Here is a 26207-nt window from a genome sequence, read left to right as displayed (position 1 = left end):
TCTAAAAAGTTCAACTCCATTTGGTCTTGAAGAAACCTAGGAAAATACTTTTCTAAAAACACTTCCTTAAACCTCTCCCAAGTAATCTCAACTGTACCTTCCATATTCTTCACAGATTCCCACCAATACGTTGCTTCATTCTTTAAGTAATGACTAGCAAACTTTGTTTTCTGATCCTCACTTGCTGGAACTAATTCAAAACACTTTTCCATTTCTTTTAGCCATGTTTGGGCTGCAACAGGATCTGCTGAACCCTTAAACTCTGGAGGATTAACTGCCTGAAAAGTTTTAAAAGTTACCCTAGGATTCTCTTGATGTTGCTGTCGTCGGGTAAGATGAGCAGTTTGTTGAGCCAAAATTTGAATGAGTTGGGCCACAGCAGGATCTACTGGGCCTATATTGACATTCTGATTATCATTGTTATCATTGATGCTGTTGGTGCCTTCAGGATCACTGTTGGCACGAGTATGTCTTGTTGGAGGCATTCTGTAAAGAAGAAACAATTTACTTAGTCGTTTTAAATCAAATTCTCTTTTTATAAACAGTTTTTAAGAAAACAGATTTATACATTTTTGAAAACATTTTTGAGATTGTTTAACTAAATAAATTGCATGCTTCTTTACAGAATGTAAAACATTGAAAGAAAGATTGTAATACTATCACAAGAGTTTATGATTGGTACTGAAAGTAAAGTAAAGTAAAGCAAGTGCGACAGAGTAAAGGACAAGACTGTAAAGTAAAAGATGCTGATATATATAAGTCAGTGCTGGAGATACAAGCGTCAAGCGCTTTATCAAAAGTAAAGTATAACAACAGCAACAGCAAGGCTATCCTCTAGTCCGCTCGGCTAGTCTATATATATATGTCAAAATCTGCCGACAACCACAGCAACATACATATCATCTAGTCAGCTCCGCTAGTCTATTTACATGACAAAATCTGCTGACCTGATACATACTACTCACTACATACTGCATCATACACACTACTCACTATATTACTAACCATCTCCAACACATGATATACTCCAAACCTAGGGAAAGTCTGGTCCTCCGATAACATCCAGCCGCTCCAAGACCCAACGAGCCCAATCTATAATATCTCCAGGGGTACCAAGTGGTGCGGTAATCCCACATAACCTCTCTACTGCCTCTATCCAAAAAGCACGTATCTCCTCTCTCAACTGTCGCTCTGCCCTATTAGGATCTAAATCCCTCATCGCCTGTGTCAGCTCCCCAATCTGGCCCAACAACTCATCTCTCTCCATCAAAAGTGCCTGATAGTAGTGATAGGGTACTGAAAGAGGGGAACACGGATAAGAGGGTCCGACACCTGAAAATCCCGAAGACTCATGCTCTGGTGGAGGTCCACGGATAGGAGGTCGTATAATGGGAGCAGGTGGGGGCATCTCAGGTGCAGACGGGGGTATAGCCCTAAGCGGTACAGCTGCAATAGGGGTCTGTCCACTACGAGGGTATCCAGGTGGACGTGAAGGTCCTGCTACAGGTGGGGGTGTAAGTGCCCTGGGTGGAGATATAGGTACAACTCCTGGACGAGGTGGAAGTCCCTCAACTGTCGACTCTGAATGGTCAGAATGAACCGGGGTACTGGGTCCTGACATGCCTGATAGTCTGAGAATCCACATGAACAAACACGTATGAGAATCTGTATCCACTACCAACATCAATCCTAAATCTATTACGAATAATTCTCACCCTCTCAACGTTCTATCTACCTATCACTCATTTCTAATCCTAAACTTCTACCCAACCTAACAATCTAGGCTTGTTTCATTGACTTAAACCTGTCGCTCTGATACCAACCTGTGACGCCCTCCAAACCCGGGTCAGAAGTTTGGGGTCCACACCTTAACATAAACCTGTAATTAATGATATAATATATACAGTGACCCTTAACTGTCCATGGATCGCAACAGGTTAAAGTATAAAACAAGCCACAACACAACTTTAATTATTACAAACCCAAATCCCAAATTATAAATTCAATTCTTACAAGCTTACACAATATTCGTATCTGGAACTCAAACTAATACATATATAAACACCAAGTGCTGCCGATAGCTCTATCCATCTCTCAGCCTGGAATCCTGGCCTTACCACTAGCCTGAGGGTCATCGCTACCAACCTTCTCTGCTTTCACTGGAAAGAACATAGAGTTTCGCAAGAGTGAGCTAACAAGCTCAGCAAGTATAACCATATCCATTTAAACATTTATCAAAAGATGATGGAAATCAGTATTTAAGAGAATCAATCTCAATATCAAAGTTTCTTTTTAGAGTTTCAATTAGAATTGGATATTAAATTTTATTTTTAAAAACCAAAGGTTAGGCTGCTGATCAGTCAGACACTAACCCCGAGCAGGCCCCGCCATGCTCGTTTACTGGATCCAAGGCACACATTGGCCTAAAGTGACCACTCATCTGGTCTGACCATTCATTTGGTCCATTTAAGAAAAACTATCCAATTCTATTATAAATCAGGATGAATAACAATATAATGCAATAAACAGAATCATTAAGAACATAATTAAATTCTTGGAGCAGAAACAGAATTCATTTCAGAAGTATCTTAAAGATATTCCAAAATAAGAATCAGGAATATTTTCACGAGTCAATGAATCAGATATAGCATATCTGGATTTCAAGTGAACAATAATCATGGTTTGTAGGAAAGAAGGTCTCTGGTTTTATTAAAGGATCCACATGTCAAAGGGTGTTTTCAAATCCAAAGAAGTTAGGTTATTGAAAAGGAATAAACAATTATGGGGTGTATGGTGTTTCAAATATGATTGACTTCCAGTCAATTGGTTTGGATATCAAAGGTGTGTCAAAACATTGAAAGGAGGTTTATATGGTAATTATCCAAATAGCTCAAGGGTTGAAGGTTTACAATTGAATAAGGTTCCCAAAATAGGTATCATAGAATCAAATTATTGGCTCAAGAATCAATGAAGGAATAGTCCAAGGGATAGTTAAAGAATCTGATTGATGGTTCAAGAATCAATGAATTAAACAATTCATAATATGGCTCAATAAGTGTCATGAGTGAATTAAAAAGCTCGCACAGCAATCACATCAAGGATCATACATATATAATTGAAGGAAAGTATCAAGGAAACTTGCCTTATACTGACGATTTCAAATTTCAATCGCTCCTGCTCGATATACTATTCTATATCCACTTGCTTTCCCTTTTATTACGCCTCGCTTCTCTGCTAATCATCACAACTAATTATCAATAGGTGATCTCATACTATTCTCATCATCTTACATTCGAAACGAGCTTCTATCTACCCTTCGTTTCACCCAAATCCGATTTACGGATCAAAAGATATGTCAAAAACAATTTTATATCAATCACGTAGACACATAACATGTCAATTAGATAGCACATAGCACATATCGCATAAAATATTTCATAAAATATATTTTTCCAAAAGAAGTTTGAAGGCACACGGATTTTTCTGGTATTTATTATGAATTTTTAAACATTTTTCGGAATTAAAACGGGTCAAAGAATCATTTTATAAATAAATAATCAATTTTTGGATACTCGAAATCAAGTCCGAAATCCTTTGAAATCAATTAACGAGCTTCAATCATATTTTAAAATAATATTTTAAAGCTCGAAACTATTTTTCGGAATTTTAAAATCATTTAAAAATATTTAAAATAATTAAATCTAATTAATAAATCAATTAAAATCAATTAATAATTAATTAAAACAATTAATCAATTAATAATTAAATTAATTGACTAATTATAATAATTAATTACTAATTAAAATTAATTAATAAATTAAATCAGAATTATTTTTGAATTAATAAATAATTAAAAACAATTTTTGAAATTAAAATAAATGATTTTCGAAATTAAATTTAAATAAATAAAACTTTTTAAAGGTTTTAAAAGTTCAGGGTTTGATTTGCAAACTTTGAAAACCTCAGGGTTTAAAAGTTACCATCTCCAAAAGTCAGGGGGCCAGGTGGTAATTTACCACCGGCGACGCCCCCGACCGCCGGAGACGGTGACAACAGCCCAGATCTGCACCAAAAGGTGCAGATCGACTCCTCTCTTCGTCAGGAGTCCTGTCGTAGCATCCAATCAACCAACGTACTCCCCAATCGGCTGTAACAGCCGTTCAAAGTTTCCGCCGCCGGCGAGTTCATAAAACTCCGGCGAACTCGATTCCGACCTCCTCCAACTACAATACTAGCATGAAACGATTGCTTGCAACAAGATAAACATGCTCGTGGCTTCAATTTATACCCAGAATCAGTGAATCAAAAGTTCCTAATTCCAATTAAAAACATTCATCGCGATTTAGAACCCTAGTTCTTCAATTCGATAATTAATCCTCAAATTAACCATGTTATTGAACTCCAAATCATGCATATGATATACCAAAATGATCAGGATAACATCATCTACAACATACAATCATCAAATCACACAAACAACTTCAAAATCAAAAAGCCCTAATTTAAGCCTATTTAGTTCGAATTTAAATCTCAAAATCCACACCCACCTGATGTTGCTGCACTGATTTTGATGCTAGATTATGATTCTACTTGTTAAAACCTTCAATTTGAGCCCTTGAACACCAAAATCCGAGTCCGATAACGCGTCCAAATCCTCGTTTGAATCTCAAGAACACGAAGAACTCTCTCGGGAATTTCTCGGTTTTAACTGGTTTTATGATTTTCGTAATAAAATAAAGTACAGTTAAGTATATTTATACTTATGAATAATTAGTACCCCTTTGAATCATATATGGCATGAAAATACAATGTTTAATAGCTTTATACTAATAAAACGGGTCCAATCGGTACCGGTTTTCGAGATAATCATCAAACGGGGCTTTTTAATCCGTCATTATTATGCGGGTCCCACCGTCATTATGACAAGATAAGGATGAGAATAAAATATTGTATTTCACGTTTATCGAGACAACTAGATAATTATCTAATACCGAAAAACTCCGCCGGACCGGCTCCGGAACAAACCGTACTCCGGATCGAAAAAGTCAAAACATGAAAAATGTCCGGAATGTTCAAATTAAACTAAAGGTGAATTTTATTGAAATTTTCGGGAAGTAAAATCTCGGTACCATTGTAGGTTGACGATTTTCGAAAAATCAGAATAATTAATTAAAATATACATAATTAAATCCGTAAATCCAATATAAAATCATCTGACAATACATAAATCGATATGAAAATATCTAAATAAACTATATTTTGTACTGAACATATAAAAATTGATATTCCTCAAATTTAATCAGAAATACCTAACTAAAATTAATATGACAGGAACCAATTAATTCACAAAAATTCACATAAATTCATATAATATTCATTAATCATTCAAATAATTACACGAATAATCCCAGATGTTACAAGATAAACTAGTTGGGTTTGTGATCAGTCTCCAACATTGTTTTCCTAGCATTGCCAGATTGAAGTCCCGAAAGTTTCTAAACCCTAGACCTCCTGAATGTTTATGCTTTGTCATACGCTCCCAAGCCATCCAATTGATCGTGTGACTATTCGATTGAGATGTATTCCACCAGAATTTTGCAAGTAGCTTCTCTATTTCTTTTGTGATCTCCATGGGTAGCAAGAACACATTCATCGCAAAAACTGGCAAAGATTGAGCTGCTGTTTTGATCAGAATCTCCTTAGCTGGTCTTGAGAATTTCTTTGGCTTCCAGCTCTCAATTCTTTTCTTAACACGGTCCTTCAAGTAACCCAGAACCACAGATTTACTACGTCCTATTATGTTAGGAAGCCCCAGATACGTGCTATTTTCATCTGCTTCCTTCATACCTAGCTTTTGACTCACCTCAACTCTATTGTGCTGGATCACATTTGCACTGTAAAAGATCGAGGACTTGTCTTTGTTTATTTTCTGCCCAGATGCAATTTCATACACTTTTAACAGCTCCATAACTTTGTCTGCTTCCTCCACATCTGCTTTACAGTATATATAACTATCATCTGCAAAAAGCATGTGAGATACCGCTGGAGCTTTGTTGCAGATTCTAATCCCATGAAGCCACTTCCTCTCCTCGTAGCTATTAATCATTGCAGACAACCCTTCTGCACAGATGATGAACAGATACGGAGACAACGGGTCTCCTTGTCTGAGGCCTCGACCAGGCAAAATTGGACCTATAACATGCTCCCCATGGACAATATTATAGGATACTGACATGACACATTGCATTATCAAATGCGTCCACCAATCATTGAACCCCATTCTGAGTAAGATGCCTTTCAGAAACTCCCATTCAACTCTGTCGTACGCTTTAGACATGTCAAGTTTTAGAGCCATATACCCCTCCTTGCCAAATCTCTTTCGTTTCAGATAATGCATCACTTCAAAGCTGACCATAATATTATCTGAAATTAGGCGACCAGGAAGAAAAGCACTCTGAGAGCTTGATATCACAGAATCCAGAACTGTTTTAAGCCGATTAGCGATCACTTTTGTTAATATCTTCATGACTACATTACACAAAGCAATCGGTCTTAATTCAGATAAGCTTGAAGGGTTTTTCTTCTTTGGAATCAAAACTATATTTGTCTCATTTAACTCCTTCATAATTTCTCCCGTCTGCATAAATTGCTTCACTAGCTTCACCACATCTGGACCCACCACCTTCCAATGCTTTTGAAAAAAAGCAGGGGTCATACCGTCCGGCCCCGGAGCTTTATCCGGATGCATGCTAAAAATGGCACCTCTAACCTCCTCCTCCGTCACTGGACTTAACAACTTCATGTTTTGCTCTTCAGAAATAGTCGTTGGGATGCAGTTTAGAACGGTGTCCGCCTGAGTATGTGTGGCTGTGAACAGCTGTTGATAAAAGTTTTTGATAAGGTCATGTAACCCATTCTCCCAATCAAACCACTGTCCTTCCTCATTCTTCAATCTCTGAATCCTGTTTGTTCGTCTTCGATTATTACAGGCTGCATGAAAAAATTTTGTGTTCTTCTCCCCTGCTTGGAGCCAGAGTTGTTTGGATCGTTGTCGCCAGAAAATTTCTTTTTGATCTAACACTAAAAACAACTGCTTCTTTGCATTCAAATAATCCATTTTAGACTTCTGGTCCCGACCGTTTCTTGTCAATTTCAAGAGCTGTTTGCATTCTTTTATACGTTTGTTGAAGCAGCCTGTGATGTCTTTCCCCCAACCCTGCAGATTTTTTGCACAATTTCTTATCTTACATACCACATCATCTTCAACCTCTTCCTCCCATGATTCTCGCACAATATGCCCACACATTGGTTCTACAAGCCAGGCATTTTCAAACTTAAAGGGAACCACTTTTCTGACTACTTTCTTGACCTCTGGGACAGTTAGTAATGGACTGTGATCGGAAGGAGACCCCTCCAGGTTGTAAACCTTAACCAGAGGAAATTGATTCAACCATTCAGTATTAGCCAACACCCTGTCTAACCGTATTTCAGTCCACTGGTCTGTATTCCGACCTCTTTCCCAGGTGAACTGATGTCCCATGATATCAAGATCTTAAAAATCGCTAGTTTTTAATACTACTTAGGTGTCATATTTAGTTCTAGAGATGGAATGGGATTAAAATCAAGCATAGGGCTGAATAAGAAATCGGGTTGGTGAGGTAAGAAGGAATATACTCCTTCCGTTTTAATTTACATGTCCACTTTTAAGAAATTTTTTTGTTTCAAATTACTTGTCCACTTCAACTCTCAATGCAAAATTATATTTCCAAAGTCAATTTTATTCCACATATCTCTTATTTATATTTCCTAGATCAATCTCACTCCACATATTTTGATCATTTAATGCAATCTATTTGTGCACATCGACTTTCCTTAAACTGTGTGATTTTTTTAAAGTAGACATCTAATTTGAAACGGATGGAGTATCATTTATGATATGATGTGTTTCATGAGTAGTAGTGGAATGAGTATTATTTAATTTAAAATATTTTCGAATAATTAATTTAAAATATTATTTTAATTAATATTTTCATATATCTTTTGAGTTGTGATTTAAATTTTTATAAGAACTATATATGTAGTTATATATGAAATAAAAATTTTAAAAATTTTTTTTTGCATTGAACCCACCTTCTCATTTCGATATATAAAAAAATAATCATACTTTAAGAAAAGAATTTTAAGATATTTTCTTTTCTTAACCAAACCCCCAAGCTAAACAGCACGATATGAAAGTAGTTTTCGCATAGCTTTAATATTGTCAAGTTTACAAAGGGTTGTGACATCCTCTCTCCATCCCAAATTAGATAATTCTTTTGAGAAATTATTTTACATGCATATTTGTCAAAAATCTTTCATTTCTACCCTTGCTTATTTATTATTTTCAATGTACCATTTAACTAATACCTCCGTCCCTTTTTATTTGTCACTTTGACTTTTTGCACGTAACCTAAGGTGATTAAAGAACATATTTGTACTTATTATTTTTAATATTTTCTTTTTCTGAATTAAAGTTTATAGTTTATATTTTTATTCACAAAAAGAAATTTTTAAAAATAATGAGCGGAATTATGGTTTTTACTCACTATAAATTACGTGCAAAAAATCAAAGTGACAAATAAAAGGGACGGAGGTATAGTTTATGGAAAGTCATAACAATAAATATGAGTATAGATGGGAAAAAAGTAATCATTTAATACTTCTTAATAAAAATATGTGTGAAATGAGAAAAAGGTTCATCTAAATTGAGATGAAGAGAGTATATTGGTTTTTCCTGGAATTGTAGCAGAAATGAAGAAAATCCACACGTATACTTATTCACCCCTTGGATCGATAACATGGCTTGTCAAATATATCAACTAATTTACTTAACAAAATAACAAGTACTCCCTCTGTCCCATTTAATTCTATACGTTTCTTTTCACCACTCGACACGCACTTCAATGCTTTTATAAAAAATAGTTGTATAATTTATTTTTAAATTTTTTTTTTCTGAATAAAAATATAACATTCAAATTTTTATAAAAAAAATTTAAAAAATAAATTATAAAACTATATTTTACGAGAGTCTGTACCGCGTCCCAATCCCCGGTGTATATAACTCAGGGGCGGAGGGAGTAACTCTTAGAATGTGATGGCAGAAGCCCATCGTAAACTGATTTGTTTTCTGTAATGTTTAGCAGGTCCACCTAACTGACAAGCCCAGCTCCTACCATAACTGATCCAACCTAACCAGGATCTAAATTTTGAGCTTTGAAGTTCTATCCACATGTATCCTTTAAAGAAAAAAATAAAGTCTTATTTATATTGACCAACTTTTCAAGCTTATCGAATCTAGGAGATGGAAATTTTGCATCATGCTAATAAACTAATATTACAGTTCAGTATCATGAATTCTTTTTTGCTTTTGATAACTATGAATTATGATCATGAATCCGATCAAGAGAAAGGTTCAGATGAGCTTCTTGAAGTTTAAGATGAAAAATAGTCGAACTTAATCGTCAGTCCATTTGATCTCGCCAAGCACTTGAGAAAAATAGCATTTTTCTTTATGATATATTGTTGCAGGATACTCATATTTTCCAGGAGGGGTACTAAAAAGATAGCATAGTTTTAATCGAAGCTGCCAATAATAACGTTGATTGTTTGTATTCATTTAAATTTTATCATTATAAAAAAATGGCCGGGCATATTCTGAAATTTCGAATTAGACTTGTACTGTATTTCGTAGTTTGACTCTATATCAAATTTATAAGATTCTAAAATAATATTTGTTAGTTTGATTTCATATAAAACTTATTACATCAAGATGAACATAAGAAGTGGAAATAGTTCCAAAGCATAAATACTTGATACTACAACCATCATGTCGTGTATTTCTTCTTAATTTTTTTAACTTATATTTAAATTTTTGTTCAGAATTTTAAAATAAATTATAACTACTTCACTTGTTGGTTTGTATCTTATTTGTCATACACTTAACTTTCTTATCACTGTCACTCGATTTATAATTATAATAATCCCGTAGCAGCTCGAAGAGCAACCGGTTTGGTTCTCCGAACATCGTAGAAACAGCACGTCAAAGTCTTCGACAGCTGTACCTCTGAGTTAGGAACCACTTTCCCTTGCGAACATCTCCCCCAACAAAATTTGTGGACAGAAATATTTGTCAAAGATAAAGGAAAAAGAGAAATTTGTGGACAGAAATATCTAGGTAGCCATTTTATAAATATTATTATATGTAGCTGTCTTATTTGTTGAAATTGAAAACCCCCCTCTCTCTCTGATATGCTTCCACCTATATCATATGCATCATCTGTACCGTCCACTTGTATTATGCTTTAGACTCCGCGACTCCGCACCACTCTCACTTTTTTGATTTCCTTTTTTTTTTCTTAGACTATGGGGCCGTTTGGCGGGGCTTAAAATAAGTGACTTATCGCTTAAAGTAAAGAAGTGGATTAGAAGTAAGAAGTTGATTTAGACTTATAAGCTACTATAAGTGTTTGGATACCGTGACTTATAAGTTTTTAAGTGTTTGGATAACTTAAATTATAAGTTGGTATATTTTCGTAGTTTTGTAATATAATTATTTGATATTTACGAAATAAATTGAAAAAAGTTGATGAAAATATTTGATTATAATGATATTTATTTATTTATTTGCTAAATTATTATAGTGATATTTATATTATATATGAAATGGTTTTTGGTTTGTTTTGACTCACATTTAAGTCATCTATAACTGTGTTTAAAAGTTTATATAAATATCAATACATAATATTAATATATTTGAGTATTTCATAAAATTGAAGACAAAAATTTAAATAAAAAATACTTATAAAAAATAAACGAAATCAGCAGGAGGTGTAGATAGGAAAGGACAGCTGAAATAAGTTTAAGCTGTGTCTCAAAAGAAGTTTCAGTTCCTAGCTTTTTTTATCTGACTTCTTTTGCTTTTTGAGGAGATTCATGTCACTTGCCAAACACATGAGAAAAGAGAGGAAGTGGACTTCTGGGCTTTTAAGCCCAGAAGTTCCCTCCCCAAAACACCCGCTATATTTCAGAATTTTAGTTGTATTATTACACTACTAATCACTTGGTTTACACATTAGTAACTTTACTATAAGATTCTCACAAGAGAAAATATGTATTATAAAAAAAACGATTATCTCTTATTATTGTTGAGTCCCGGTTCACTAATAAAATTTCAAAATAGATAAGCTCATTACTGAAAATATATCACAACTCGATTTAGCATAAAACTCATGAATTTTATGTGCACATCATTTTAAACTAAAAATTTGATTATATATTCGAAAAAACCTTTGAGCAAAATGTATAATATTGAGTTTAGAAAAGTCTGAGAGTAAATAAGATTAAAATTAGACAATTATGAATAATTTATTTTTACGATTAATATAAGATATGATCTGTAGGCTCTTTAACTTAGAAAAGGAAGGAATATGAGGCTAAATAAACTTTTTAAAAAATTGATTTCTTTAATCAAATCCTTCTTTAATATGCAGTAATAATATCAGATTTTTCGTATAATCGAAATAAACAAGATTCAAAACTCTAACTCATCACAGAACTTGTAACTTCGAACCATGGTATTTTTTTCTGAACTTTATATTTTTGTACCAAAATTTCTATAGTATTTCAATTGAAACATTTAGATAATTATCTAATCTCCTAGGGCTGCTAACCCAATAACATGATTAACTTGCTATCCTACCGCAGAAAACAGAGAAAATTTTCATCTCTACTAGACCACTGACACGTGTAGAAACTTGAATTTCCATTCGGACCACAAGATTCCACATATTTCTCGATCTGTCCTGGCCAACTTCCTCAAAATATAAGAAATGTCAAAAAGGAAAAGTGCATCTGACGTGGCAACCTCATACTGTACCCTTTTCCCTTTTTTATTGATATCATCCACAAAAGTGCTCATTTCTTTTTGTTAAACTCCCCCTTTCTTCTTCATCCTCTTGTTCTTCAGATATAAGCCTCTTAGCTTTCTTAAGCAAAGATCTATATCTTAAGATTTGTCCAGAGAATTAAAAATATCATCTTTTTATTCTTCTGGATAATACCCATATCTTTAATTTTTATTCTAACAAGTATTGAATATTTAGTATTCTGAAGTATTTACTGCAAAGAAGTTGAATCTTTTGGGTAAAAGAAAGTTCCGATCTATAGATATTTTGATTGAGTTTGTGGATGCAAGTTTGTTGAAATCGTATTGAAGAATCAATGGGGTCTGCAAGTGATTATATACAGGTTTGCAGAAAAATCTCTCAGTGTTTTATATAGTTTAATATGGTACTTAGATTGTATTATTATATATTTTATTGAATTTGGGTTCTTTGTAGGAATTCTTAATGATGAAATCTATTATATTTAGTTGCACTTATAGCTAACTAATTTAGCTTTATGTTTTTGGATGATGGTAATAAGTTTTCAAGGGCCAAGGTACTTTAACTTATGGTGACTTTGTAACTATTGTAACTATCCACTTCATAAATGAAATTGGAAAAGCTACATCTAATATGGGTAGGGAGACCAATCAGTTGTAGGCTTGTAGCTGCCTTGGGTTTTTGGATTGCATTGGTTAGTTGTGTACTTGTGTAGATACCAGGCCAGGAGTCCAGGACCACATGATTTTATTATTGTGCATCTCAGTTATAGTTTTGTTGTTGTTGTTGATAACTAGTGCTTGGTGAGTATTGTCCAAGTAAAACTTTACCTTAATAAATTGAACAAGATGGCAAAGAGCATAGTAGTCAGTAGTACAAGTTTGTATGCTTTTCGTGCTTGATAATGGAACAATGACCGAAGATACAAAGTCTTTCTTCAGTTCTTGATACGTGAGAATCAAAGAGATACTTGATTAATATCTGGAGCAGGGATTCACTGGGTCCTTTATTATTTCTTGCTACTTTTTGGTTCGAACTGAAAATTGTGTAATCATATTAAAACTGGATTGGCATAGCAAAATGAAAGTTTAGTTACTACGTTCGTCGATACATAGTAAGCTAGTAACTTGTGAGTCCATGTCATGTGCTAAGTATTTAGAATCTATCATCTCTCAATTCTTATCAAATTTTCTATTTAAAACAGAATCATACCAATGATGCAAGGACAAAATCAACATCGCTGTCAGGCAGTGATTTACCTGCGATTGCTGACCTACAATCTCCTGCTAAGATGCAGAACAAGGATCAAGCCATATCTCAAGATAACTGTGCTTTAAAGGTTTTTATCAATTGATGGCTGTTTGGCCCATTCCTAACTTGACAAAAGTTCTCTACTTCTTATTTGTTCTCTTATATCTGCTCTCCTTTGGGTCTGCAGGTCAGAAAGCAGTACACAATTACAAAGCAAAGGGAACGGTGGACAGATGAAGAGCACAATAAATTTCTTGAAGCAGTAAAGCTGTATGGGCGTGCTTGGAGACATATTGAAGGCATATTTAATTGTTGTTGGTTGATCGCTATGAGCTTATATCTTTTAGTTTTATATAATCTGAGATATTTTATATTATACAGAGCACGTTGGCACAAAAACTGCAGTTCAAATTCGAAGTCATGCTCAGAAGTTCTTTTCTAAGGTTGACTACTGATATTCCAAAATCCACTCTCTACCATTATATATCTATATACGATAGGCTAAAGTAAGTTGAATCTACATTCCCTAAGATATGTGGACTAAATAGGCCTCTGCTCGTATTGCCATCAATTTGTTCTGATGTCGAGGTATATATTATATTATTAGGTGTCTCGTGAATCAAGTATCAATGAGGAGAAGAGCGTGAAATCCATTGAGATTCCTCCTCCACGTCCAAAAAGAAAACCAATTCTTCCTTATCCACGTAAAAACATACGTCCATTTAAAACTAGAGCCTGTCTCTCAGATGAACCGGGGAGTTCTGCATCTCCAAGCCTGTTAGTTGTAGAACAAGAAACTCATTCACCAGTTTCTGTTTTGTCTGTAGTGACGCCAGAAGCCACAGGTGTAGCTAATTCAAATGTGCCAAATGTTGTACTTTTACCAGCTTCTTCTAATCCTGATGACCATCCGAGTGGCCTTATTAAAGGAGAAACTATAATATCAGAAGAAGAAAAAGGTTCTGAAAATGGATCAAATTCTCCTAAAGGAAATAATAGTTCGATCGAGGAAGAGCATGTTTCCACGGTATGAGATTTAACAACTCGAATCTATTTGATCTCTGTCTATTTGCATTAATATACCATTGATATATGTTATCTATCCAGTATATCATTGGGCATGGTCTTTTATTGCACAGGAACTAAGAGTATTTCCAGAAGGCAGAGCTTTTGCTAAAGAAGAATCCAACGAGGAGGTATCCACGCAGACTTTAAAGCTGTTCGGGCAGACTGTTACAGTAATAGTAGCAGAACCATCCCTTTCAAGCTCGAAAGATATCCCTCCTAGCTTGCCAGGAAAGAGTTTTCCTGCTAGTGATGCAGGTGTATCTTGGGGGGCACCTGCTGTATACTACATGCGATACCCGACTGATAAATCAAATAATGTAGATGATGATTCCTCTACTGTTCTATGCTCGGACTTTTACAGAGGTGTACCATATCCTTTTCTCCAGTTGCATACTTCAGTTCTGAGGCGAGAGTATAATTTTTTTGATGGAAATAATGTCGAAGATGAAGTGCTTCAGAAACATGGATCATCAACTGGCTCAAACTCTGGATCAATTAACGCTGAGATGGATGTTAAAACTGCCTCGAGTGTTATTTTTACCCAAGGGTTTGCTTTAAATTCCTGAGACAAAGTTCTCATTCCCTTGAAAATAGAAACATAAAGCAGTAGCTCAACATCATGTTAAAATCCAGTGCAGACTAAGCTTTTGCCTAAGGAAAAAACAGGGCCTTCAAGATGCTTCGCAGAGGCCTAGTAATTCGCCGTGACCTGAATGTTAACGGTAATTATTAGATATAAATATCTTAGAAGGATATTTTTGACAGGAATATTAACCGGGAATTGGAGCCTGGAGGGAGCCAAGCCCTGTCTTGTGAGGCCTTGGTCTAGTTCCTGTGTTTTGTCTTTCACGTCTATGTGGCTCAATGTGTAGAAAGTGTAATGCTTAATGCTAACAGAAGAAGCCTGTAAAACGGATCCATTTGCATTTCCTTGCTGAGTTATCAATTGTATCATGCTCACTTTTTAGTTTATGAAAGGGGAATGTTGGCATTAGGCTTTAGTTAGCATTCGGCCGTTAAGTACAATTCGGCAAGTACTGAAACGAAATATCAAAATAATTTTTGAGCAATACCGCGACCCAAAATTAGCTTTAGTTAGTGTTCGACCGTTCTAGCAAAATTCGATCGCAGAAAGTAAGTTGGATCAATTTTTTTTTTATTACGAGCAATACCACGTACCCAGACATTTCAGGTCTTTCGGTTGATTCCGTCTTTGCAACAAAAAGTTGGTTAGATGATGAAATTTTGAAACAAATAGTGTGATAATGGATTTCATTCGGATTGCATTGAGCGTATTGTAAGCTATTAATTTAAACGACATGACATACGAATAGTATAGCAAACAACATGCTAGAATATACAGGTATGCAAATATCTAATCGGGTTGCGACTTGTGAGTTTAAGTCGAAGTCTAAAGGGTCCCTTTAGGCTCCAGAAAGCAGTAAGCATGTTGTGAAATTACAGTTACCTACCTGTTAGCGTTTGAAAATAAAAGCATATTCTATGCTACTTGCTGCTGATTGATTGTGTGAATGAGAAAATTAGGTGTAAAGAAGAGCAGGAAGGGATGTGATTTGGCCACCCCAAACATCTTTATCAACTGGCAACACGACAAATTTTCATTCCCTTCCGAATATGCTTATTCTATTACAACTTAAACTTTACTGGAAAATTTCTTTGGGTAAAGTCCTCCCCGTAGTATACATTATATATTATAGTATATATCATATATTAGGTGATGGGAACACACAAGTATTTTATTGTTTATGTTAAATATAATTTTATATTTTTTTTGAGTTTTTTTTCAGAATAAAAATTTAATATTCAAATTTTTATTTGAAAAAAAGAAATTTTAAAAATAATATACGAAACTATACTTTACAAGAACATTAAAATTAAAATGCGTGTCAGCATAAAAAAATTCGTTTAGAATTGATTCATTGAATGACACAAATAGAGTAACATTTCTGATGGTCTTTAGCTGTAACATAAACACATTTTTATACAAATAAAAATGAAAATTATAATGAAATATTATCATATGATAAATACTTCATTAAAATCAATAAAATAAATGTTTGAAGGTTAAACTTTTATTTATTTTTCTAAATTTTTTTTATGAAACTATATTTTATATGAATCTCAAAATGCGTGCAAACAGTGGAAAGTAGTCATATATATTGTTTTTGTTGTATTATCAATATTTCTGATAACATTTATTTCATAAAAATAATTATTACCATAATTATACATTACAATATATTTTTGATATTCTTTTTTTTGCTAAATATATAGTTTTGATATTCACTATTTATATGAAATTATTTCTTTGCAATGGATTTTTTTCCTTTCCCGAAACGAAGTGCGCTGAGCTCCTGTAAATATTTCTAGTCAAAATCCATTCGCAGAAGTCCATCCATTCGCAGAAGTCCAAGGCGGTCTGGTCGTGCATTCGTGCTGCGTACAGATTTGTCTAGAATTCATATATTTTGCAACTTCAAATTTTGAATATTTTATGACTCGCCTGTAATAATAATATAATATATAGCATATAGAATTTCTTAAGCCTTTTAGCACACAATTTCTTCTTTCAAACACAATCTTCTCTTGGAAAATATACAGCAAGGATCAAAAATTAATCTGGTTATGTTCTTATGATGACTTCAGGGATTTCTAATGTTCTATCAGTGTTATTAGAATAATTTAAAATTGAAAATATTATCGAGACATATTTAAATAACAAATATGCATTATATTACACTTGTATAGTATCTTTATAAACATGATTTCTTTTCTACCAAGTTGAAATAAAGTTCTTCAAAATTTATCAATTATTATAATTCTTTCAAAAGAAAGTATCAATTAATAAGTAAATTAAATTCATTTAAATTTATATATTTAAACGGAAAATTTGACGGATAATAAAAAAACAATAACGTTGCGGGTATAAAGCTCCGCGTCCACGTATCTGAATTTAGTTCATCACCATTTCGTATCATATTCTCACACACCCCCAAAACTTATATTTATCACCTTCATCTACTTCACAGCCTTCCATTCTCAACATATATACACACAAATCCTCTGTATCTATCTCTAATGGCTACTCTGAGCGCTGCTGATTCTGAGAAGCTCAAAAATCTCCAATCTGCTGTCTCTTCACTCCCTCAGATCAGGCAACTTTTATATATTTATTCACACTTGTTCAATTTGATGTTTTGTTCGCTTGATTTATAGTGTTGCAGCATTTATTGATGGATCTGAGTTGTTGATTTTCAGTGATAATGAGAAATCTGGATTCATCAATCTCGTGGCGCGTTATCTGAGGTGCTATTATTTTACTCCACACCAGTGTTTAATTTATTGTTTAATCGTTTTTTTTGAAAATTAATATTTAGCTTGTTTAGTTGATTGCTCGCTTCTTAGTTCTTAATTGCACATCGGCTTTTGTATAGCGGTGATTTGTATAGCTAAAACTGGTGATTTTGAAGCAAATTACTAGTGATACGTGTGACTTTAAGCGGGGTAATTTGTATACAAATCCAAATCACTAGTTTGTTTTATAAATCAATCCTAGCTCGTGTGTGTGTTGTCTCTTCTTAGTAGTGTGGATTTTTAACCAATTTGTATCAGTTTTGCTGCCTAATCTCCTTCGATATTTGTAGTCGAAGAGGAATTGAAGAGTGAGGAGAAGTTGCATTTTGAACTAGATGCTATTAATCTTGTATCAAGTATTATACACACCCTAAAAAAATTTGTAGAATGATTTGAAAGGACTATTAGTAATTTACTAGCTATGGGTCTATGTTATAATGATTTGAAAGATTAATTAGTAATTTTAGAAATTCAACTAGCTATGCATTTATGTTAAAATAATATCAAATTATTATTAGTAATTTTCAAAAATTCAACTAGCTATGCATGCTTTTATTTAAGCTTAGTATTGACGACCTTTGTCTTCGTGAACATTTTTCGTTGAAGTGGTGAGGCAGAGCATGTGGAATGGAGCAAGATCCAGACTCCAACTGATGAAGTGGTGGTGCCTTATGATACCATGGCTCCTGTGCCTGAAGGTAGCTGTTGATCGTTATATTGGCTTTCCACTATTTTGAGCTTATACCAACTGTATCGTAAATTTGTAATCAACCATAGGTTGTTGAGGCAATAACTTTAATCATATTTTAGTACGTTGATGATATTATGTGAACTGCTTGGTGCAGATCTTGCGGAAACCAGAAAGCTTCTGGACAAACTTGTGGTCTTGAAGCTTAACGGAGGACTGGGTACAACCATGGGTTGTACAGGGCCAAAGTATGCATCTAAGATATTACTTAGTCATCTTCTAAGAGAAAGATATCTAAAAGACTTAGTAGCATGCTCGTGGTTTTACTGGAACTTAGCTACTTCATATGCATGTGAATCATTTTATGTGTTACTGTTCAATCTCTTCTATGTTTCTGCTTTCTTTTGGTTTTAATGTTTGTTGGGATAGTTATATTTATTGTCTGTCAAATTTGTTCTCTCACTTTGAGGGCTGCTATGCTGACAGTGAGCTAGGTTTACTGACAAAATATGATGACAAAAGTGTAAGCTAATCTAATTTTCTTGTTATAAACGCTCTCTTATCCAAACTTAAGTACGCGAGATAAAGGGTGTCTTCAGAGCTGATCATTGATATGTTACTCGCAGATGCTAGTATGCACTATATATAAAGCTTCACTGTTATGGGTATTGGTTAGTAGTTTTTTAAAATGAATCATTTTCTTTTCTAATGAAATGCAATGAACACTATATAAACTTTTAATTTCTGCACATTTTAGCAGTAATGGTATCCTCTTATATTGATTTTTGGCGATGGTAATTGCAAAAGTTTAATTATTCACAATATGCACTTATTGAGGCTTGTACCCTTGGCCTCTTTTTACCAGAGGAGAGGCGCATCTGCTAGGCATCTCTCTTGTTCATAGAACTTTATGTGTCAAGTCAACTTCTAGGCAGAACTTTTAGGTCCTCCTCTCTAACATTATCTAGTCATAGCCATTGATGGATATTAACATGCCGCTTCTCACTATGTTCTTATATTGATCATATGTATTTGCAGGTCTGTAATTGAAGTTCGTAACGGTTTAACATTTCTAGATTTGATTGTCATCCAAATTGAGGTTTGTGGAATAAGGACATCTAAAGTTATACCTTGTACTTGTTCTGTAATTAACTTTACTCGGTATTGACCTGTCTATTTGGATGTAGACACTTAACGCCAAGTACGGATGCAATGTTCCCCTGCTTCTGATGAACTCATTCAACACACATGAGGATACACAAAAGGTGTTTCTTATATCTGTCAATTCTTCTTCTCCTGTAATCTATTGATTTCAAGTGGATTGACTACTATCTGCCTCCTATAATGTAGATTGTCGAAAAATATGCCACTTCGAAGATTGACATTCACACATTCAACCAGGTTACTAAACTTCTCCAGGTTTTTTCTCTTATAGTGGGTAATTGTGAATCCAGTCTTAAAATTCTTTCTTTTGTCCACTTGCACAGAGCCAGTTTCCTCGTTTAGTTGTTGAAGATTTCATGCCACTTCCCTCGAAAGGAATTTCTGGCAAAGATGGATGGTAATGACATCATCATTAATCTTTTCTTTTACAAGCGTTAATGGATGAGATCTAATAATGTGTTAGAGTTGGTTTTCTTTGCATTTTTATCTCGAGTAAATATATGCAATTACTCAATCAAATCCTTGTCCATCCATATTTTGAAGATGTATGCCATGTCTGTCTTAATGAATAACCCTCTGATTTCTATAATAATATATTTAAATTGTGAATGTGATCCTATAATTTTTATATATATGAACTGCTTGTTTTACTTTTGCGAGCCTTTTAGGTTGACGATATCTGTTTTCCATTTCTTAATTCACTAATGCTGTTTTGGTGTTAAGGTATCCTCCGGGCCATGGTGATGTGTTCCCTGCTTTGTTAAATAGTGGCAAGTTGGATGCTTTGTTGGCTCAGGTTTAATTATATCCCAAGTTCTTTATTCAGTGTTAAAGCTTAATCAGCACAGATAGTACATACATATATGTAATAATGTGTTTAAGTGATGCTTAAATTGAACTATTTTCTATTTTCTGTTGACAGGGCAAGGAATATGTGTTTATTGCCAATTCAGACAACTTGGGAGCTATTGTAGATATAAGTATCCTTGCTGTGTTTCTGTTAAAAATTAGTTTATTTGTTTGCCTCGGTAACTATTGTGCTACTTAAATCAACCGTCGCAGAAATTTTGAACCACTTGATTCAGAACAAGAATGAGTACTGCATGGAGGTATCCTAAGGAGATCCTTATATGCTTTATATGTTTTCCTTTACTTCCAAAAATTGTTTAGATTTCATGCTCCATATTCTTGCAGGTCACACCCAAAACATTAGCTGATGTGAAAGGTGGAACTCTGATTTCATATGAAGGAAAAGTTCAGGTCAGTGATAATTGGTTGACTTGTTCATTTACACTTTCTGGTCAATTAGGGATGAGTGAGAGTGGGAATTACTTGTTTATTCTTGTATTACCTAGGTATAGCCCCATAATCCCATGACATAGCTTCATGGTGCTTGCTATATCTATATTTGTTTTCGCTTTCTTGTGCATTAAATACCTTTCATTGGTGAGAGCATTAATGATATTAATGGCGACGATTTAGCCATTAGCAAATTTTACAAGGAAAAGAACATAAATAAATATCATTTGTTTTAATCATCCATGTTGTACTGAGTTGCTGACTAATATTTCAAATTTGTCTGATGCAGCTACTTGAAATTGCCCAGGTTCCTGATGAATATGTAAGTTTGGTTCTTGCTTACAAGTTTACTTTATATATAAATTTCTATTGGTCACCTGTTATAAATTTGTAAAGTAGAATAGGTTTTATGCATCTTTTATCTATGTTATGAGAACTTAAACTTGAAGTAATCATTTTATTTAAATTTTAAATATGACGTAATCAAAAAATAACCATTGTACTCTTCATAATATAGTTGGAGTGATGAAGTTTGAGACTTTAAGTGTTTGTAAAGCTAAACATTAGCTATTTTTTACTTTAGATCTAAGGAATATAGTTGGAGTGATGAAGTTTGAGACTTTAAGTATTTGTAAAGCTAAACATTAACTATTTTTTACTTTAGATCTAAGAATGTAATTTATAAGATAAATACTAAATTGAGATCAGTTAATTGGATATATGATTCTGATATACGTTACACATACCAGATTTTGTAAAACACAGAAACATACAAATTAAATCGAGAAAACAGAGAAGTGAGAGAGCTGTTAATGACTTGCTAATTGTTTTTAAAAATATTAAGAAGTTCACTGTTGACTAGGAAATGGCTTGTTTGTTACAGTAGACCTCATTTTTAGTTTTGAACTCGAATTCCGGAAAACATCGAAATGTTATGGACTTGATGTAGATGTATGAATAAAGAACTGGGGTTAAATTGGGGGAGAATGCACTTGGACACTCTGTCAAAGTGTCATATGGATTCACATTGATGGTTTATGATATACATATAAATATTCTACTATAAAATGATACTCATATATAATAGATCTTTAGAGTTGTGAAGAAAGGTAAGACAGCATGATATTGATGACAGTACCATCTTTGACATTACCCCTTCACTCTATAAGATTTCGGACAGCGATGTAGTATCATAAACTGTTGTGTCTCAATAGATTTGAGCGTAAACACATGATGTAGGATAGTAGTGCTAGTAGGTCATAATGTTGCTTATATTTCAGTGTATTGGGATAAGATGTACTACCGAACTTTAACATCCACTTAGGAAGTGGATTTAACTGATACCTTTTTATTGGATGATAAATGAGTTCTTTCTTTTCTACAGGTCAATGAATTTAAGTCAATTGAGAAATTCAAGATTTTCAATACCAACAACCTGTACGTCTTATTTATTTATTTAATTGATTCACCTAAATAGAAACTTTTGTACATATGAGTTTACAATACTTGAACAACTGCATTATGCTAGGTGGGTAAACTTGAATGCAATCAAAAGACTTGTACAAGCAGATGCACTCAAGATGGAGATCATTCCGAACCCAAAGGTAACTTCCAGTTAGTTTAATATGCTTAAGTGATAGAAAATTGTTGGTGGATTTGTTGTGATAAAAAAGATTGTTTGGCAACAGGAAGTGGAAGGAATCAAGGTTCTTCAGCTAGAAACTGCTGCCGGTGCTGCTATTAAGGTTCCATTTTTCAAATCTTTTTGTATATGCCTCCTTGCTTTGTTACTAGAAAGCAGGGATACTTCATCTAGGTGAAGAACTGCGTAGGGGATACTTGGGGGTGCGGCGGGGTGCGGCAGGATACGCCACGTGGCGTATCGGTGGAGGCAGCGATGGGGATACGCGGGGGTGCGGCAGTGGCACAAATTGTAATTTACAACACCTTTTTTTTAAAGAGAAACTTAAAATTAGTTGGTAAAAAGAAAGAAAAGAGGGGTCAAAACCTAATTAGACTAACTGAGTAATGGAGAGACTAAGTTGTGGGATATAGGAGGTGATTGTTTTGATCGACTTGATGGTGCTGAAGAGCTCGAGATTGCTAGTCTTTCTCTTGACAAGCCGGAGATGGAAGCCATGATTATACTCGATTGAATCACTTAAATTGCAATAGTTATTTATGTATTTTAATTGCCAATACTTAAGGATGATTAATTTAGTTATTCCACATTTTGTTCTACTTAAATGCATCTTATGAATTATTTATATGTATATATTATATTTTTAATATTTTAATATTTGCCGTATTCCCCCGTACCCGTATCCCCATAATTTGGAATATGACGAATTCCCGTATCCACGTACCGCGCACCCGCACTCATGCTTCCTACCTGGGAATTGTCACATGCAATTTTCTCCGCTTGCTGTTGTAATGTGATACATATTTAACATAAGTCTTATATTCCACTTCAATAGTAGATCTAATACTTCTTATTATTAACAATTTAACATATATGTTTTTCGCTTTTGTTCGTTGATTAAATTAATGGTTATCGCTATCTTTTTTGGCCAGTTTTTTGATCGTGCTATTGGAAGTAATGTTCCCAGATCACGTTTTCTACCAGTGAAAGCCACTTCAGATTTGCTTCTTGTACAGGTTGCTTTTCTCTTTAGTTGCCTGGATATAAACGATTGTCATCTCATATGAATTGGATGGTATAATTTAATATGAGCCTATTCCTCACAGTCTGATCTCTACACCTTATCTGATGGTCTTGTAACGCGGAACACGGCTAGAAAGAATCCTGCAAATCCTTCTATTGAACTGGGACCTGAATTTAAAAAGGTTAGACATAAACCATCAAGTAGTTTGGTTATAGGATTTTTACGTATGCGTTTTTCTCCTATAGAAGCTACATCTGTTTATATATGTTCTTAACTTTCAGGTTGCCAACTTCTTAAGCCGTTTCAAGTCAATCCCTAGTATCGTTGAACTTGACAGCTTGAAGGTGTCCGGTGATGTATGGTTTGGGCTTGGCATCACCCTAAAGGTATCAGGCTTCATGCACTCTCTCTGCATTACTGTTATGTACATCTGCATATATTTTTCAGTTTATGGGTTCACTTTTGATCTACAATCATAACTTGATACTCATTCGGATATTGGTTTTTATAATTTAGGGGAAAGTTACCATTACTGCAAAACCAGGGTTGAAGTTGGAAATCCCTGATGGAGCTGTCTTGCAAGACAAGGTGATTTCCTTAAATTGATTACCGCCTCAAAGATATATTTTTTCAAGTAGAAGGTGATTTGGTACTACAAACTGTTTTTTGATTGATGTGCAGGAAATCAGTGGCCCGGAAGATATCTAAGAATGTGCTGCTGCTTTAAAGTGTTGCAGGAGGTTTTTGAAAGTTACATCCTTTTTTCAAGGCTCTGTTACTCTGTAATGATTCTGCAATGTTTATATTACAAGAATAAGACTGTCATACTTATATCACAGTCGGATATAAAATAAGCTTGCATGTTTTCATAGTCGGTAAAAATTTTCTTTCCCCAACTTAGCGTTGTGACCTAGAAATGGTGCTTGATGGATGAAAAGTAATTCCTAATGGGGGATTGGAACAGTTTTGAGGATTGGCCGGAGTTGCTATGAGAAAACAATAAATACTATAAAATAATGGAACAGTTGCTATGGCAAATTATTTATGAGAAAACAAATAATTTCGTCCCGCAAAAAAAAAAAACCAACTATATATAGTAAGTAGTATATTTAGTCATCGACATGGAATGAGAGATTTTTCTAAGTGTTCATGCGAAAGATGTGTTACATGGGGTGGTTCAGAGTCATTCAACTGCTCTGAAAACACATCGCTGATGTGTAATTCTCTCATGTTTAAAAAGCTGGGAGAAAAGGAGGTTATGGAATCTTGTTTCACCCTATCTCAGGAGGCCAACCAGGGTGATTCTCAGATTTCTGAAGGTTCCGAATTGGTGGTAGAAAGTGCAAGAAATTAGAAACCTCGTGTCTAGGTTTGTAGGGGAGGTTTCTGTATTTTCTTTAGTTTCATTTTCAGGCCTGTAAGTTAGTGTTATTCCAGTCTTTTGATGTTTAGGTCATTAGGTGTAGGTTATGCTGGTGTGATTTATGGCTGTACTCTTGAAGCTTGGCTTTTGCAATATGAATGCTCTGTTGATCAAAAATAATAATAAGTGCTTATCTGCCGGTCTTTTTTCTCAAAATAAAGATGTATCTTTAAGATTATATATAAAGCTACTTAATTTTCAGAAATAAATATGGAAAAGATGTTTAATGATAGAAATATTTATGAAAGATAATAAGACATATTTTTCTTTTAAATAATAAGCCAAAGACCTCAAGACAAGTAATCAACTATTATTTGTATTAGTTACTAAAAAGAGAAAATACAAATCTTTTATAAGTAATAATATTCAAAAAGAATTGAGGGCCTGGTGTAGAACAGGCCTTTGAAACAAGATGTTAGGACATGCCACGGAGAGATAAGATAATAATAAATAATAAATAAATTACTAATATTTCATTCTTATCCTCAACTGATACAGAAGACCGGGAGAGGCTGTCACACAAGTCCTTTTAATAAATAAATATCGATTTTTGTGGTGTGCAATAGACACATATTAAGCGCGGAAATTTTTGTGCTCAGATCATTTCGATTGGCTACTACATCTTGATATTGGTGGATCCCTGCAAATAAACCATTCCCACCAATCAATATACATTAAAATTTCCGTACTTAAGATGTGGTCACGGGTACACACTATACAAACTCATAAAATATAGTATATACTACTCCCTCCGTCTCAATTTATAGGTCCATTTTGGAATAAACACACATATTAAGAAAAAAGTTGGTTAGATAGAATCTTATCTCATGTATCATTGATTAGTGCATTGATAAGTGAGAATATAGTTGAGTTTCAAAAAAATCACAATAAATATAAGGATTTAGTGCATTGAGATTTGAGAATAATGTTGAGTTTCAAAAAAATCACAATTAATATGTAGATAAATTTGTATTGAAAGAAGAGAGGGACAAATATTTTGGGACAAATTTTTTTCCCAAAGTGGACCTATAAATTGAGACGGAGGGAGTATATGATATGTATGTGATATGTATGGTAGAAATAGCTAAAATAATACTCCCTCTGTCCCACAATACATGTCCCTTTGACTTTTTTCACGTAATTTGAGGTGCAAATAAAACATATGTCTATATATTATTTTTCAAATTTTCTTTTTCTGAATAAAAATATAGATGTTATACTTTTATTCAGAAAAAGAAAATTTGAAAAATAATGTATAGAAGTATGTTTTATTTGCACATCAAATTACGTGCAAAAAGTCAAAAGGACATGTATTGTGGGACGGAGGGAGTAATAAATATAACGTTTTGCTT

At 34.0% G+C, this 26207-nt stretch overlaps 3 protein-coding genes across 3 annotated transcripts; 2 read left to right on the top strand and 1 right to left on the bottom strand.

Moving 5' to 3' along the window:
* Positions 1-966: 966 nt before the first annotated feature.
* Positions 967-3296, bottom strand: LOC135152403 (uncharacterized). The gene is made up of 2 exons (XM_064092626.1): positions 3143-3296; positions 967-2159 (listed from the first exon to the last, which is right to left on the bottom strand). Exon 2 carries the CDS (start codon positions 1682-1684, stop codon positions 1034-1036), a length of 651 nt encoding a protein of 216 aa, XP_063948696.1. The 5' UTR covers positions 1685-2159; positions 3143-3296; the 3' UTR covers positions 967-1033.
* An 8658-nt stretch (positions 3297-11954) lies between these two features.
* LOC108216212 (protein REVEILLE 1) lies at positions 11955-15178 on the top strand. Its single transcript, XM_017388907.2, has 6 exons — positions 11955-12285; positions 13126-13260; positions 13360-13471; positions 13554-13615; positions 13780-14199; positions 14312-15178. The coding sequence occupies exons 1-6, from the start codon at positions 12259-12261 to the stop codon at positions 14804-14806; spliced, it is 1251 nt and encodes a 416-aa protein (XP_017244396.1). The 5' UTR covers positions 11955-12258; the 3' UTR covers positions 14807-15178.
* Positions 15179-17216: 2038 nt separating this feature from the next.
* On the top strand, positions 17217-24303 carry LOC108219069 (UTP--glucose-1-phosphate uridylyltransferase). Its single transcript, XM_017392324.2, has 21 exons — positions 17217-17416; positions 17520-17567; positions 18222-18313; positions 18461-18551; positions 19342-19402; positions 19491-19568; positions 19654-19704; positions 19791-19864; positions 20191-20263; positions 20390-20447; positions 20530-20576; positions 20662-20727; positions 21056-21088; positions 22151-22203; positions 22295-22370; positions 22455-22511; positions 23341-23424; positions 23515-23613; positions 23714-23818; positions 23949-24020; positions 24114-24303. Exons 1-21 carry the CDS (start codon positions 17340-17342, stop codon positions 24138-24140), a joined length of 1422 nt encoding a protein of 473 aa, XP_017247813.1. The 5' UTR covers positions 17217-17339; the 3' UTR covers positions 24141-24303.
* The last annotated feature ends 1904 nt before the right edge of the window (positions 24304-26207 follow it).

The sequence above is a fragment of the Daucus carota genome, chromosome 4 (assembly GCF_001625215.2).
Source record: "Daucus carota subsp. sativus chromosome 4, DH1 v3.0, whole genome shotgun sequence".
Classification (NCBI taxonomy): Eukaryota; Viridiplantae; Streptophyta; class Magnoliopsida; order Apiales; family Apiaceae; genus Daucus; species Daucus carota.
This window is presented reverse-complemented; position numbering and strand designations above follow the sequence as displayed.